The 14588-nt window shown below is 38.6% G+C and overlaps 1 protein-coding gene across 3 annotated transcripts in view; it reads left to right on the forward strand.

The window, feature by feature from the left end:
* Positions 1-14588, forward strand: part of pde5ab (phosphodiesterase 5A, cGMP-specific, b) — a 104642-nt gene that overhangs the window by 41854 nt on the left and 48200 nt on the right. For all 3 annotated transcript variants that reach the window (XM_026158155.1, XM_026158134.1, XM_026158145.1), the window contains exons 2-7: positions 569-1091; positions 1901-2074; positions 7553-7642; positions 8339-8410; positions 8721-8810; positions 8904-9041. In XM_026158155.1, coding sequence (XP_026013940.1) covers positions 569-1091; positions 1901-2074; positions 7553-7642; positions 8339-8410; positions 8721-8810; positions 8904-9041 — 1087 coding nt within the window. The remainder of the gene's footprint in view (positions 1-568; positions 1092-1900; positions 2075-7552; positions 7643-8338; positions 8411-8720; positions 8811-8903; positions 9042-14588) is intronic.

A 14588-nucleotide genomic window follows, 5' to 3' on the forward strand; every position in this document is an offset into this window, starting at 1 on the left:
GATGGAAAAAATTTAAAATTCAGCCTGTAATGAGATGCCTAACAAATGATTTGAATTCGTATCGTTCTCCATTTTTATTCTAATTGCAGAATAAATTTCGGCAAACTGTTCTTGATTAATGTCTGTTTTTGTTTTGATGCAGTAGCAGACAAGAATTTGTGCAGGAGTTTGGCTTTGATTAGCAACACAGCACTACTCACAGTCTACCTGTCAATCAATTTGCCTTGTGCATTTACTCAAAAAGGCTTCATATATAATATAGTATATCTGCAGGTAATCTAACCCTATGAGCCAAAACAGTATGTCTAGTCACAGTTGAAGCAAGTTAGACTGATTACCTCCTAACAATAGATCTAACAATGGAGCATATTAAGGTTTGAGATATATGTGTGGGTAAGTAAGACAGTTCTTCTGGTCAATATGTGTACTTGTGCAGGCAAGGCTTATGTGGTCTAAAGCTGTTTTGGTATCATGCCAAGTGCCAACAGCCTTTTAGTTGTGGGTGGTCATAATGTTTTGGAGATATTCTAAAAACTTCTGACGGACATTTTCTTTTTAATTTTGACAGGGAGATGGTGAATGCCTGGTTTGCTGAACGCATCCATTCCTTTCAGCCATCTGTGTCCAAAGAAAGTCCTTCACAGCAGCGAGCCCACCAGCCCACCACTGACCTTGGCCCTTCCTGTGCCTCAACCATCCTCCCACCTACCCTCAGCCACTTGGACAACCGCTGTCCATCCCCAGCTACAGTCTCCAGCCCGGCCCCTGGTACCCCAACTCGCAAAATCTCAGCGTCAGAGTTTGACCGCCCACTCAGACCCATTGTGGTTAAAGACTCAGAGGGCTCGCTGACATTTTTGAGTGACGCTGACCGTGAAATTGTCCCTGTGAGGGGCTTGGTGATGGGTGAGGGTGGTATTGGTGGGGGAGGTGGGAATGGAGGTGGTGGTGGTCTTGAGGGTGACCGCTGTGCCAGGCTGCTGGAGCTGGTGAAGGATGTATCAAGTCATCTGGATGTGACAGCGCTCTGCCATAAGATCTTCCTCCACATCAATGAGCTGATTGCTGCAGACCGCTACTCACTGTTTCTGGTACGTCAGGAAAGAAAGCTACAGTTGTAACTGATTTAACTGTTGCAGAGCACAAAAAGAAGATACGCCTCTTTATATGCTCACTAGTATGTTACAAGAAGCGTATTACATTGCCACCCTCGTTTTATTTAACAGTTTATGTAGAACAACGTAAATCTCCTGTCACTAAGCCTGTCACTGTGCTCCCTAACAAAAAGTTACATGTATGCATGAATGTTATTTCATTTCATAAGTTTATCATTAGCGGTAAGCTTAAAGCAGTAGTTACACATTTAAAAATTTGATTCTGAGCAGTGTTTTTCAGAGTTGGATGGAGCTTTAATACAGGTATCAGGTACTTGTGTTGCAAGCTAGAAGTGATTAGCATGCTTAGCTAAGTTAATTACCCTCTGGCTCTAGCTCTGCACGCAGTTGTTGTTCTTGTCTCATCTTGGAAAGAAAGGAAGTGACTATAGCGCACGGTCATCTGGTAAAAACAAAAGCAGGCTGTGGTTTATTTCATATTTCACAGTTATTGTGATGCTCTCTTAACACTGTGATAAAAAAAGAGTGTAGCAATATTACTTTGCTATAAATGCTATGTTGTAAATGCTAAAAATTCCTCTATATCATTTTTTTATGATTTAGTCTTTTGGAATAAAAAGTTAAACTCTAAATATAAGATGCTAACAGTCACCAAAACTGGAACATGCAAAAAAAAAAACACAATTATTTGTGTTTTTGTCATATGTACAGTATTGGCTTATAACTTCTATTTCAGTCATTAGTTTTATTTCAGTTGTGTTGCTACTTTTTGTTTTTGGTCTCAGGTGGGTGAGGATAGCTCAAACAGGAAGTTCTTGGTCAGCCGGCTGTTTGATGTGGCAGAAGGAACCACACTGGAAGAATCTTCCAGTAACTCTATCCGACTGGAGTGGAACAAAGGGATTGTGGGACACGTAGCTTCTACGGGACAACCACTCAATATCAAGAATGCTTACGAGGTGAGCACTTTTAAGTCTTCTTTAAAAACAGAGATCTTTAGCAGCATCAGTTAAAGTATCTTACATGAGCTGATTTACCGTGTGTATGTGGGTGTTCAAAAACAGACTTACGTATGCTTTAGTTTAGTTTGATCATTCTTGCTGATAGAGCTCAGTGGATATGAGAGGAACCAAAGAGGGTGAGTAGGTCAAAGTGCTCCTCTCGAGTTTCAGCTTTTACCACACATGTGGACGTATGGACGTAATACAAACTAGCGATTTAATTTTTGGGAGGCTTGCAGTGCCTGTTGGCTTTGGTCATGTAATAAAACATACATTGGTTGTGTTTTTTCATATCACTCTGTATAGCCACATGGCAAAACAGCTGCTGACAACAACCAAACAAATAAAAAAGAAATACATACAGTCAGAAAATTATTTAAACCCCTGCTGATTTTGTAAGTTTGGCCACTAACAAAGAAATGATCAGTCTATAATTTCAATGGTAGGTTTGTCTGAACAGCGAGAGACAGAACAATAACCAAAAAATCCAGAAAAAAGTTAATAATTTGCATTTTCATGCAGGAAATAAGTATTTGATCCCTTTGAAAAAAGTGCTTGGTCGCAAAACCGAAGGTCAAACGTGTCTTGTAGTTGGCCACAAATTTTGCACACATCTCAGGGAGGATTTTGTGGCATTCTTCTTTGCAGATCCTATCCTTGTCATTATTGTTTTGTGGCTGATGTTTGGCAGCTTGAACCTTCAGCTGTGGGATTAAGGTCTGGAGACTGACTAGGCCCCTCCAAGACCTTAATATGCTTCTTCTTGAGCCAATCCTTTGTTTCTTTGGCCGCTTGTTTTGGATCATTGTCATGTTGGAATACCCACCCATACCCATTTTCGATGCCCTGTTCGAGGGAAGGATGTTCTCACCCAAGATTTGACGGTACGTGTCCCCATTCATCCTCTCTGTGATGTGGTGCAGTTGTCCTGTCCCGTTGGCAGAAAAACACTCCCACAGCATAATGTTTCCACCTCCATGTTTGACGGTGGGGACAGTGTTCTTGGACTCATAGGCAGTTTTCCTTCTTCTCCTCCAAACACGAGTTGATGCCAAATAGCTTGATTGCGGTCTCATCTGACCACAACACTTTCACCCAGTCCTCCTCTGAATCATTGAGATGTTCAGTGGGAAATCTCAAACAGGCCTGTACATGGGCTTTCTTGAGCAGGGGGACCTTGTGGGCACTGCAGGATTTCAGTCCTTCACGGTATAGTGTGTTACCAACTGTTTTCTTGGTAACTAGCGTTCTGGGCTGGTTCCAGACTGTTCTCATTGTCATTGAAACTCCACGGGGTGAGATCTTGCGTGGAGCTCCGGATTGAGGGAGTTATTTTATGGTTCTTCAATTTGCGAATGTTCGCACCAGCTGATGCCACCTTCTCACCCAGCTGCTTGGCAATGGTCTTGTAGCTCATTCCAGCCTTATGTAGGTCCACAATCTTGTCCCTGACATCCTTAGAAAGCTCTTTGGTCTTGGGCATGGTGAACAGCGTTCTTTTATACAGGTAACTAGTTGAGAAGGCTCCCAGTGTCAGCTTGTTACCTGTATAAAATACACCTAGGATCCAGAAATCTTGCTCACTAATAGGAGATCAAATACTTGTTTCATTCATCAAAATGCAAATTAATTTGTAACCTAATTTATCACTGTTCAAATAAACCTACCATTGAAATTATAGACTGATCATTTCTTTGTTAGTGGGAAAACTTACAAAATCAGCTGGCAGTTCAAATATTTTTTCCCTTACTGTATAATTAGTCTTCTTATTTTTTTGCAAGCTTTATGTAAAGCTTTATGTAATGTAACACAAAGCGACAGGTACTAATAGCATCAGTGTTTGATGAGCATTTATTTACAGATATGAATGACAGCACATTCATTTCTGCACAGTGACCCCAAACTGCCACTGCATTAAAAATTGTTTTGCTAAATATATTTACAAACATAAATTAGGCACCATGTTGTTAAAATATAACAACGTTATATAGAGCATATTTATAAAAATATAAATAACATTTCTTTTAAACAAAAGCTCATTTTGTATAAATGCTGTGTAGATGCTGTGTAAACCAGAAAACATGAATGCCATGTGGAGGTGCTGGATTGTTGAATTCTTGCCAATAGAACCTTAATGTGTTTTGGCACATGAATAATTAGATGCCTGTTTCTACTGTCATGCATAAGCTGCTCTTCTTTTTTGCACCTGTGCACAGATAAAAGGCAAATTAGAGGCCTGATTACAGCTATATAGGACAAAAGCATCCATGTTCTACAGGACAAATCCCGAGTACAGGGGAAGCAAGTACCTGACTGTTAGCATGCTGCTGTTATGCTTGTACTGCATTGGCAGTGTGTTTGGTATCGTTGTCATACTGAAAAATGAGCATGTTGCTAATCACATACTTTCCAGATTGCATTCATAATTTGATCAATTTTGACAAGATGCCCAACACCACTCGCTGAAATTTAGCTATGAGTAGATGCATCTGAAGGGCCAAATGCATCTCCCTGTTGTTGTTTCTCTGTATTTTTTGATTCTGTCAATCTGCTGTAAATACTATACGCCACACACCATGATAAGATATGCCAAGTTTTCAGCTAATAGTTCTTTGATAATAATGTTGTTGGGGTAAAAATGCAGTTTCATGCCTGTCAGACTGTTTTATCTTTGTAATTTTTCAAAGATTCAGCTAAAGAAATTGGAATAACTGTGTTATGTGTTTTTGTGACAGGCTTAATTAATAATCTCTGTTAAGTGTCTCAATAAATATAGAACCATTCCTCTGAAAATAGTCCGGTACAAGGACTAGAGTAAAAAAAAATCCACCAATGCCCAAATAAACCCTTTGAAAGACCTTCCAAAAGCCTGGAATACTGCTGCCCAAGACCACTTTAAAAATTACAAAATGGTCTGGTAGGCTTGAAGCAAAATAAAGAAATGAAGGGAAGCTCAAGACTTTTTGCATGACACTGTAAATCAAAACATGCACAGCAGCAAATAAGATGGACTGGTGTGGTGTGATTCTGTGTGTGCAAAAAAGATTTCCTGCTGGGTACCATCCTCCTTTGATAACACTGTCATCTGGTTGCCTGCCAACCACAAGATGATGATTATGGAGCTGGAAGAGAAAGAGAGAGAGGAACAGATCAAGAATGACTTATGGGATGTGCATGTGCATGTGTGTGTGTGTGTGTGTGTGTGTGTGTGTGTACCTGCTAAGTGTGCACTTGGGGGTTCAAGTGTTTTTGAGTGTGTCTGTGTGTGAATCAGAATCAGAGTTCTTTATTAATCCCAGAAGAAATTATAATTGTGTATAATTAATGCCTGCATGGATTTGTGTCATGAAATGTAAAAAAAAAAGTGCACATATGAGATTTGTTTTCCAGGTCAGATTTAATTTGTGCTTCTATGGCTGACCTTATTTGCTTTATAGTTCCTCGTATTTGTGTTCAAATATAATAATGCGTAATGTTTGTGTATGCATCGCCTCCCTGCCACAACTGCAGCTGTGTTGGTAAATGCAGTGTGTTAGTCTGACAGTCAGTGTAGATGTGGCAAGCTGTGTGTGTGTGTGTGAACACACATGCCTGTGTGCTGCTGCAGAACCTCGTACTGCTTCCAGGAAGTCTATCGACATCATCTGACGGAGTCCCCAACCCTCTGATTGGATCTTTAACTTCCCATTAGTCTGCACAGGATTACATTGACTTCAGCAGCACAGGCCAAAACAGCTCCACCTCTGCCCGTTTATATTAATACAGCTCTCTGTGGAGTGGACTAAATAATGTGTTTTCGAAATAGCCTGGACCAAACCAATTTACAAAGGAGCTTGTGTGTGTGTGTGGACGGTGATCAGCTTATTAGTGCTGCGTGCTGGATTGCTGAATTAAACTGGGAGCACCTTTTCAGGAATGGAACCAAATGTTTGCCAAAGTGCTGTTTCTCACTGAATGGCCTTTCACTGTGTAGAAAATGAGTCATATAATTTATACTGAAATTAAGGATTTCTGAGAAAATTAAAGCAACAGATTGAGTTTTGAGGTGATAATTCTTTCAAAAAAACTACTGAACAGCTCGAACACATGCTGACAAAAAGCAATACAACCTGTAATACTATTTAATTCAATTTTTTTTAAACTTTTATTTATTGTTTTATTTATATAGCACTAATTCACAACAGTCACCTCTAGGTGCTTTGTATTGTAAGGTAAAGCCTACAATGTTATAGAGAAAGCAGCAGCAATTTAACGAATTCTTCCTTATTAGTATCCCCCTCTTAACACAAAGAGATCCCTGGTAAAATCAGTTGAAGGGAGGAGCAGCGGTGAAGTGAAGAGAGATGAGAAAAAAGGAGCGTATACAGAGATAAGGACTAAACACAAACTATGGGAGAGAAAAGGTAAAAATTGAGGGCATGCAGTAGTTGTATATAAAACACATGGGTAGCAAAAAGAGGCGAGGGTAGAAGAAGGGTAAAAGAAATCCTAAAAATAGAGGTGTTTGTCTCCAGAACCCAAACTGGGAGGGTCCTGATATCTGACAGCTCTGCCTCCCATTCTACCTTTAGAGAATGCAGTCTGAGACCAAAGTGCTCTGGCGCTCCCTATTATACTTTGTATTGCAGCACTGGACATGAAGCTACTACAGATTGTACATTGTTTGCATGATGCACTGTGTGCCTGTATTGTTTTCATAGTATCAACACACGGCGGTGTGTACACCACTGAGGGCTGAGCCAGTCATATAATCCATTACTTGCTGTGTTAAGAGTGTAACTGTGAAATCAGTGTAGGACTCCTCTTGTATGCATGTTTTTGTCAACACACAAACACACAAATCTCTTGGGTCTAGAGAATCATAGAAATGGACATAGAAGCCGAGTGTTTAAAGGTCAGCTGGTGGGTGGCAGAGCTGCAAACAGGGGAATAGTTCTCTAAACAAAACATGTCTCCATCCGCGGTCCTAGTATGCTCTTGTTAGCCTCTTTGTCACTGATCCCAAACAATAAGAGTTCTAATGCACGTGAGGTGTTTGTTTTGGAGAAGAGCGAGGCATTTGTTTGCATAATGATTGTAGCTGCAGGTGTTCAGCTACTACAGAGTATCTGCTTCTTTATGCAAATTGGACACCCAGTTGTGGTGAGTACAGGTCACTGAACTGGTTGTTCAACAGATGGGAGTGCCTCACGCCTGCTTGTTCAACAGCTTGTACTTTGATACACTACAAAAACACAAAAAGCTGAGCATTCAGAGATGTTTGAAGCATAAACCTTTTGGCTCACAGGGTTAGGATCACAATATTGCTTTTGCATTTTCATTCAAAAGCTACAGCGCAAAAAACCACAACAGTGTCTATTGAAAGCTAATGTAAGTATCAAAATGTTTGATAGCAGCTCTTTGAAAAGGGTTATATGCATGTTCTTGTTCCCCCAGGACCCCAGGTTTAACGCTGAGGTCGACCACATCACAGGTTACAAAACCCAAAGTATCCTTTGTCTGCCTATCAAGAACCACAGAGACGAGGTGAGATGCCATGATCAATATAATTTGTTATGGTTTGTTTTAAACCTTACTTTACCTTTACATAGATAAGATGTTTAAATTCTAGTGGAGCTTCTTGTCCAGTGTGTGCTGGCTATTACAGCAATCAAATCTGAGATCTCGAATTATCTGCTTGAGAAAGCGTTTCTTTTTTGACAACCTTTTCTTTTTTTTCTCCAGCGTACTAGCAATAAGACTCTCCACACACAGCTTAGCAGTTTGGCAGAGTTTACTGTACTTATTCGTTTAAAAGGCACATTCTTTTATTCTTTTTAATTCTTCTTAATTCTTTTAGAGAAGCCCCTTACTGGGCATGCATCTGGACGATGATTGAGCATGCATCTTTGAGAGAAGCTAAAGATAATTCATGCATTATGACATGACTCGTGATTTGCAGTTGTGTGAGCCTCTGCAGCCATTAAAACATTACATAGATTTGTGCCCCCATTCTCCATTTAAAAAGAACCTTGATACGTCTTATCCAAACCAAACTTTCAGTTTTCCTATTAGTATAACTTTTAATAACATTAATTAGCAGATAATTTAAATGTAATATGAATGAAGTATGCTCACATCAGTGCACATTCAGACTGATGATGTTTCCCTTCTTATTGCAATACTAGTTTAATATGTTATTTTGCTGGTTTTCACTTAACATTTTCTTTTAATTTATCGCAGGTAGTTGGAGTGGCTCAGGCTATAAACAAGAAATGCGGGGACGGTGGAGCCTTCACTGAGCAGGATGAAAAGGTTACATCATGGTTCCACCTAAAATAACACTTTTTTCAATTTAAAAACATTTGAATTTTCACCAAGACATCATCAAAGTGTGTTACTTTGTACTTGTGTTGGACAATATGACTTATATCTGTTAAAATATAACTGCGGATCAGATTTTAAGAAGCCATCCTTTAATAAAATCCTTCTTTCTCCATATTTCCCTGCTCATGCCATCCTCTCGTTGCTCTCTAATTTGCTAATTTATCTTTTTGCGTACATTTTTCCCTTTATTTTTCCTCTCTTTCTGGTACTCAGATGTTGCTCTGTTTCTTTCCAACAGGACTTCTCAGCTTATTTGGCGTTTTCAGGCATCGTACTACACAACGCACAGCTGTATGAGACGTCGCAGCTGGAAAACAGACGCAATCAGGTGTGTGCGAATGTGCTTTTCTGAAGGTTAGCGTGAACATACAGTCACGCTCAGATCCATAAATGATGTTTATGTGTGTGTATGTGTTTGTAGGTGTTGCTGGACCTGGCCAGTCTGATCTTTGAGGAGCAGCAGTGTCTGGAGGTTTTACTGAGAAAGATTGCAGGAACCATCCTGTCCTTCATGCAGGCCCAGGCTTGTACCGTCTTCATCGCTGACGAGGACTCAATGGTCAGCACACACACACTAACACACATGCTCGCAACATGCTAATGTTTCTGTACTTGGTGTGCAAAATCTATTTTCAAAGAATGCAAACTGAGGTGATACGATTTACTGGCTAAATGGATGTTCGATCTGTACGATAGTGGTTGTTTGAATGCAGCGCATTAAGAGCTCAGGGCAGGAAGATTTTGATTTGATATCATTTAAAGTGAGGTTACAAAAAAGCAGCACCTCAAAGAGTTCATGTGTTTCATTACAAGACATGATTGATATCTTGTAGACAGGTCATATATAATATGTGTAAATTATTTTAGCTGGTTGCATTTTTTATTATAACTGGACATTTTGTGTGTGATAGATTCTGGCAAATATATTGGCTGTGCGTGTCTGACAAAGAAGAAATATCAGATGATATATTGGAATATTGGATTTTTTAAATTCGTTTTAAAAATCCTATTGTAGTTAGACTTTAGAACTTGAGCTATTGGTTTGAGTGATTTGAATCTTTCTAGTGTCAGTTACTAGATCACAGAGATTTCAAAAAAGAAGAGAGAGCAAAACTCCCACATAAAGTGGCGTAGTGTTTAATGATAGATTTATCAGCATGTAAAACTTCTTTCTGGTTTTATGTGTAGTTAAAATAGACATACATTGAACTGATGCTGCAGAATGCCTTCTTATGATATAAACTTAGTGCAATAAAAAGTGTGTTTCATGGTAATTAGAAAACAATTTAGTACATGTCCCATATTTACTGTCAGAGAGAAAATACAATCTGATAAGGCAGGAAAAATTTCATGAATAATTCAGTGGCACAAAGAAAGACAAAGTGAACATTTCTTAGTGCCAATCTGTGCAAACATTAAACTACAGTACACAGCCTCCAGAGAATAAAGTCAAAATTAAAAAATGACAAATGCACCAAACAGGAAAGTGCAGTGAAGCGATTTGGAGGAAGAATACACTTACAGTATAGTGAGATATTAAATAAATAATAAGCTTTACTATCAAGTACAAACACATTGTAAACTTACCTTGTTGTTTGCTATATTCCTTAAAATATTTAAAACATTTTCAGTTGTGCTTTGTCTCTAACTGTAGATGACAAAACAAGTTAAGGTTATAAAACAGCAAAGTGTGATTTTGAGCAGGGCGATATGACCAAAATTATTTATCACGATATACATTTGAAAATTTGCGATAACGATATAACTGACAATATAATTGACACTAGACAAAATACTTTACAACTCCACAACTTTATTAGTGCAAAAAAACCACTTAAACAAGCAGCTGTTTTCTAAGTGCATTAAAGTTATATAAAATTTAACAGTGCAAATGAAAATTCCTTGCTGACAGTTTAACCAAAAGGCATTTCCAGTGGAAATTGGCCGACATATCCTCAGCATAACCATGTATAATATCCACAAATCTTAAAAAGGGGTTATACACACAACACGGTAATATTATGTTGAAGCTTAGCAAAGTCGTACTGAAACATTTGACAGATTTTCGAGCGCCGTGTACATAAAATCGTTTCAAGGTCAGTAAACACAACCAGAGTTCATACATGAGGCACACGGGATTATAACTTTTATAACACTGTCGATTTTCAGAAAAATCAAAGGATTGATTTTAAGTGTGCCGTATTTTCCAAACAACACGGTAATAATGACGGCCCGCTGGCATGCTCTACCAAAAATAGTGCTTTGTTGTGTATCTGACGGACGAAAGCTAACCCAGTTCCACACCACTGAAGCTGCAGCATTTTTACAAACCAGTTCTGGTTCATCTGTTTCATTCAACAATCCGCTTTCGCCCTTCTCATTCTGCGTCGCCGACATGCTTTTTCTGCCATGTGCGTATGAAAACAAAGGCATTGTGCATGTGCGTTTTACCCACATTCTATCACGATATTTCATTTTCTTATCGTTGCCCAACATTATGCCCGTAATTACTGTGAATGGTATGATATGGCAAAGCGCTAATTCTATTTTAATTGTTAATTCCAGCAAGCAGCGTGTCAGAGTAGATTTTAAGAAGGACAAATCATATTTTATATATTTTATATCTTTTTAAAGATATATCTGGTACTAAATAGCTGTTTCAAAATAGTTAGATTTCAAAATTGGCTATTTTGACTTCCTTGTTTTAAAGACTCACAGTGTCAAGCTTTCAAATGGAAATCTGTTGCATTGCATTCTCCATTGTCTTTTTTTTTTTGGCTCCTTGTAATCATTCTCGTGTTAGAAATATCTCTTATTACCTTCCATGACCTGGGATTATTAGTTGCTTTACATTTTTTTGTGATCTTTAGACAGATTGGTGCCTTTCTTCAGGATTTTGTCTGTGCACTACTTTGTAGTGTGGTGACTGTTTTATTTTTTCACCTTATTCCCTTACCTTTTCTTCAAAAAAAGATATCCACCTGGTGTAACAAATGCCTGATTACCTGAAGTGTTGCTAAGTCAAGCTTTGACACTATTTCTAAGGGGATTATTGGCACACCTTTAGGGGCACCATGCATATTTACTTTTTGGATATTTACTTGGCTGGTTTACACAAATGAAAAAAGGGTTGCAGTTAGCAACCTTAACATATTGTGTCTATCCATGTCACAAATTATCACTGTCAACCTCAAAGAAAATGCTAATTCTTGTTTAGCACCTTTAAAATTTATTTTATATGTAGTTTTAGGCTCTAGTCATCATCTTTGTGGTTATTTTACCTCCACCAACATGTTTTTAGTAATGCGTGCATGCAAATCATCGTTCTGTCTGTAAACAGAATCGCTCTAAAAGTTTTGGATGAGTTTGGGTAAAACTTTGTATGGTTCTACAGTGTGTTCATTATAGCAATTCATTAAAACTGGCCTTGCAGCACCCAAGGTCTTTAAGGTCAGCTAAATCGTTTATTGGTCAAAAATTAACAAAGAGCCCTAAAACTTACAAACTATGATTCTTACAACTGTGGTGTGTATTGTCAACATATAGAAAGTACCATAAAGATATAAATAAATAATTAAGGATTTCAAATATCATGTCACATTTGACCTCTGACCCCTCCTTCAAGGTCAAATAAGTTAAACCTTTCATAAAATATATTACATTTAGAACTATGCTTAAAATGCCTTTGTTTGTATTGGTAACATTTAGGAAATGATACAGATATATGGCGACTTTAAATATCACATTATAAGTATCATGTCAACTTTGACCAAATATCTGACATCTGCCTTTCTTTGAAGTTGACCCCAAAACGTGCTATTTTACTGCACTACAAACTTTTAAAGATACATATTAAAAAATAAAACAAAAGTAAAAGCTGCTGTGAGCAGCCTTGGTGGAGGTTTGCACTCGCTGAGTGCTTCTTGTTTATTTTTCTTGTTTGTGTATGTTTTCAGGCAAGTTGTCCTCAAGAAGTGCAATGGATACTCTCTTTTCATATTGTGTCTATTTGAACAGGCCCTCTGTCCTTTTGCTTGACCTATCCAAGAGCAGTAATTCATTGAGAAGATTAGAGGTGTGGTATTGCTTCCAAAACATCATGTTACACCCTACATGCTATTTTTATCACCTTTTTTAAAACTATCATGGAGTTCCTTTTATGGTCAGAAATTTTCAAAGCTAACACTACTGACAGACACTTCAGGTAGCTTATATAGGCCTTATGTAAGGTGCTTTATGTTAACATTAGTACAGTGGGGAATGTGGCAGATCAACCTTTGAACAAGAGATATTTTGGGAGATGGAAGAAACTTTTACAAAGCAGGTGCTCCAGGGAAATATTCCACTGCTGAATGAAACACTGCATTAAACAGTGGTTTGTTAGTGTTCCCATTCCTCTGTCTTGAACAAGACCATTCAGTTTTTAGTAAGGCAAAACATGTAAAATATTCTTAAGCAAGAAAAAATAGGCAGTGGAATAATTTTTTAAATTCATTTTTTAATCATAGTGGTGCAAACTTTGGAGAAAATTAGAAGTTTTGATATTTTTTTGTTAGTTTGTTTCCTTTTTCAACTTTTATTTCTGTCCAGCAGTCAAGTGGTAATTTGTTTTTTTTTTTGAGCAATGACACCTTTTGTTAGAAAGTGAGGAGCAAGCTGAATGCACCTCCAGTGCAACTCTAAAGAGATGCATTGATGTCACAGTACATATGCAAGCAGTGACCTATACTGTAATATCAAAAATCACTACATCAGTGTAACTTGTTAATTTGTAGCTATGCTTTTATGAGTAATAGTTATTTTTAAAAATTAGAGTTAATATTACATGACTATGCTACTTAACTAAGATGGCACAGGGTTCTGATGAGTAGAAAATGGCCTTTGGTGCATGACATTCATCTTTATGTCTGTATTTTTAATGTAGAATTAAAGGTTTTAATAGATATATTAGTATATATATCAGTCGAATATATGTGGTAATCACATTGCCACCATCGTCCCTGCCAATGCGCAGCACAGAATGAGACCCTAGGGCTGGAAGATAATCCAAAGATAACACAAGAAAACTTGGAGCAATGAGCATGAGGAAGCAGGCAGGCTGGCAGCTGAGCAAAACACACAGTATTAAACTACAGGGGTTCCAGTGACTGGGCAGGCACAGTGGGATTGTCTATACAAGAAGTCACAGAAGCTTTAGTCACAGGAATATTTACGAAGGATGAATGGTGACCTGTCAATGCGTTACCGGTGTTTGAAAAGAGAGCACTGCCTTTAGCTAAGACACATGGAAAAAGGTGTGGATCTTTATGTGTCTAGGAAGTTTTAAATGGACAGTCACAGGATTAATCTATGAATTAACTTCAAAGGGGCCTACAAAACTCCAAGATTGTTTTCTGGACTAAGCACATAATTGACTGTGGTTACCCATCAAACACCTTCTGACCAGGACGGTAGACATGAGCAGCAAGCCGGTGCTAATCGTCCAGGCATTTGTTTTGTTGTACGTACAGAGGAGAGCCGCCTGTGTGATTCTACAGAGGTGGTGTTCTCCTTCTTGCAAGCAGAATAGGGTGGCCAGGTGGTCCATTTCCAGGATGTGGTTTGGAGAGCTAATCACTTCTTATTTGGCACTCAGTTTCCCAAGTAAGAGTTCCCACCACAGACGTTGGTGAAAGGATAGTTTCTGGCTTGGAAGAGGTGTCCTTGGGGGAATATCGAGCATCTGGCTTTACATTTTGTGAACATTGGCGGTAAGTTATTTTGAAATTTAAATGGGTACAGAGCAATGCCCACCTGGCCTAACAAGAATTGAGATGCTTGACTGCTTGGATGTATGCTAGGTCCAGACATTGAATAGTTTTTCTGTACCCTCGAGCCAGTGCCTTGACTCCTCTGATGCCAACTTACTACAGTCAACAGCTCACAATCACCCACACTGTAATTTTTGCTCCTTGGAAGTCAAACAAAAGGAAAAGCAGGCCTAGGGATGCATTTTTGTTATGATGATGTTGACAAGGGAAAGGATCAGGATCAGGTGTAGGACCTGATTTTGGGGTTCCCCTGCCACGATGAACTTGCCCTGGATGTTGGGTTCTGTGAGGACCAG

This window comes from Astatotilapia calliptera, chromosome 3 (assembly GCF_900246225.1).
Source record: "Astatotilapia calliptera chromosome 3, fAstCal1.2, whole genome shotgun sequence".
Classification (NCBI taxonomy): Eukaryota; Metazoa; Chordata; class Actinopteri; order Cichliformes; family Cichlidae; genus Astatotilapia; species Astatotilapia calliptera.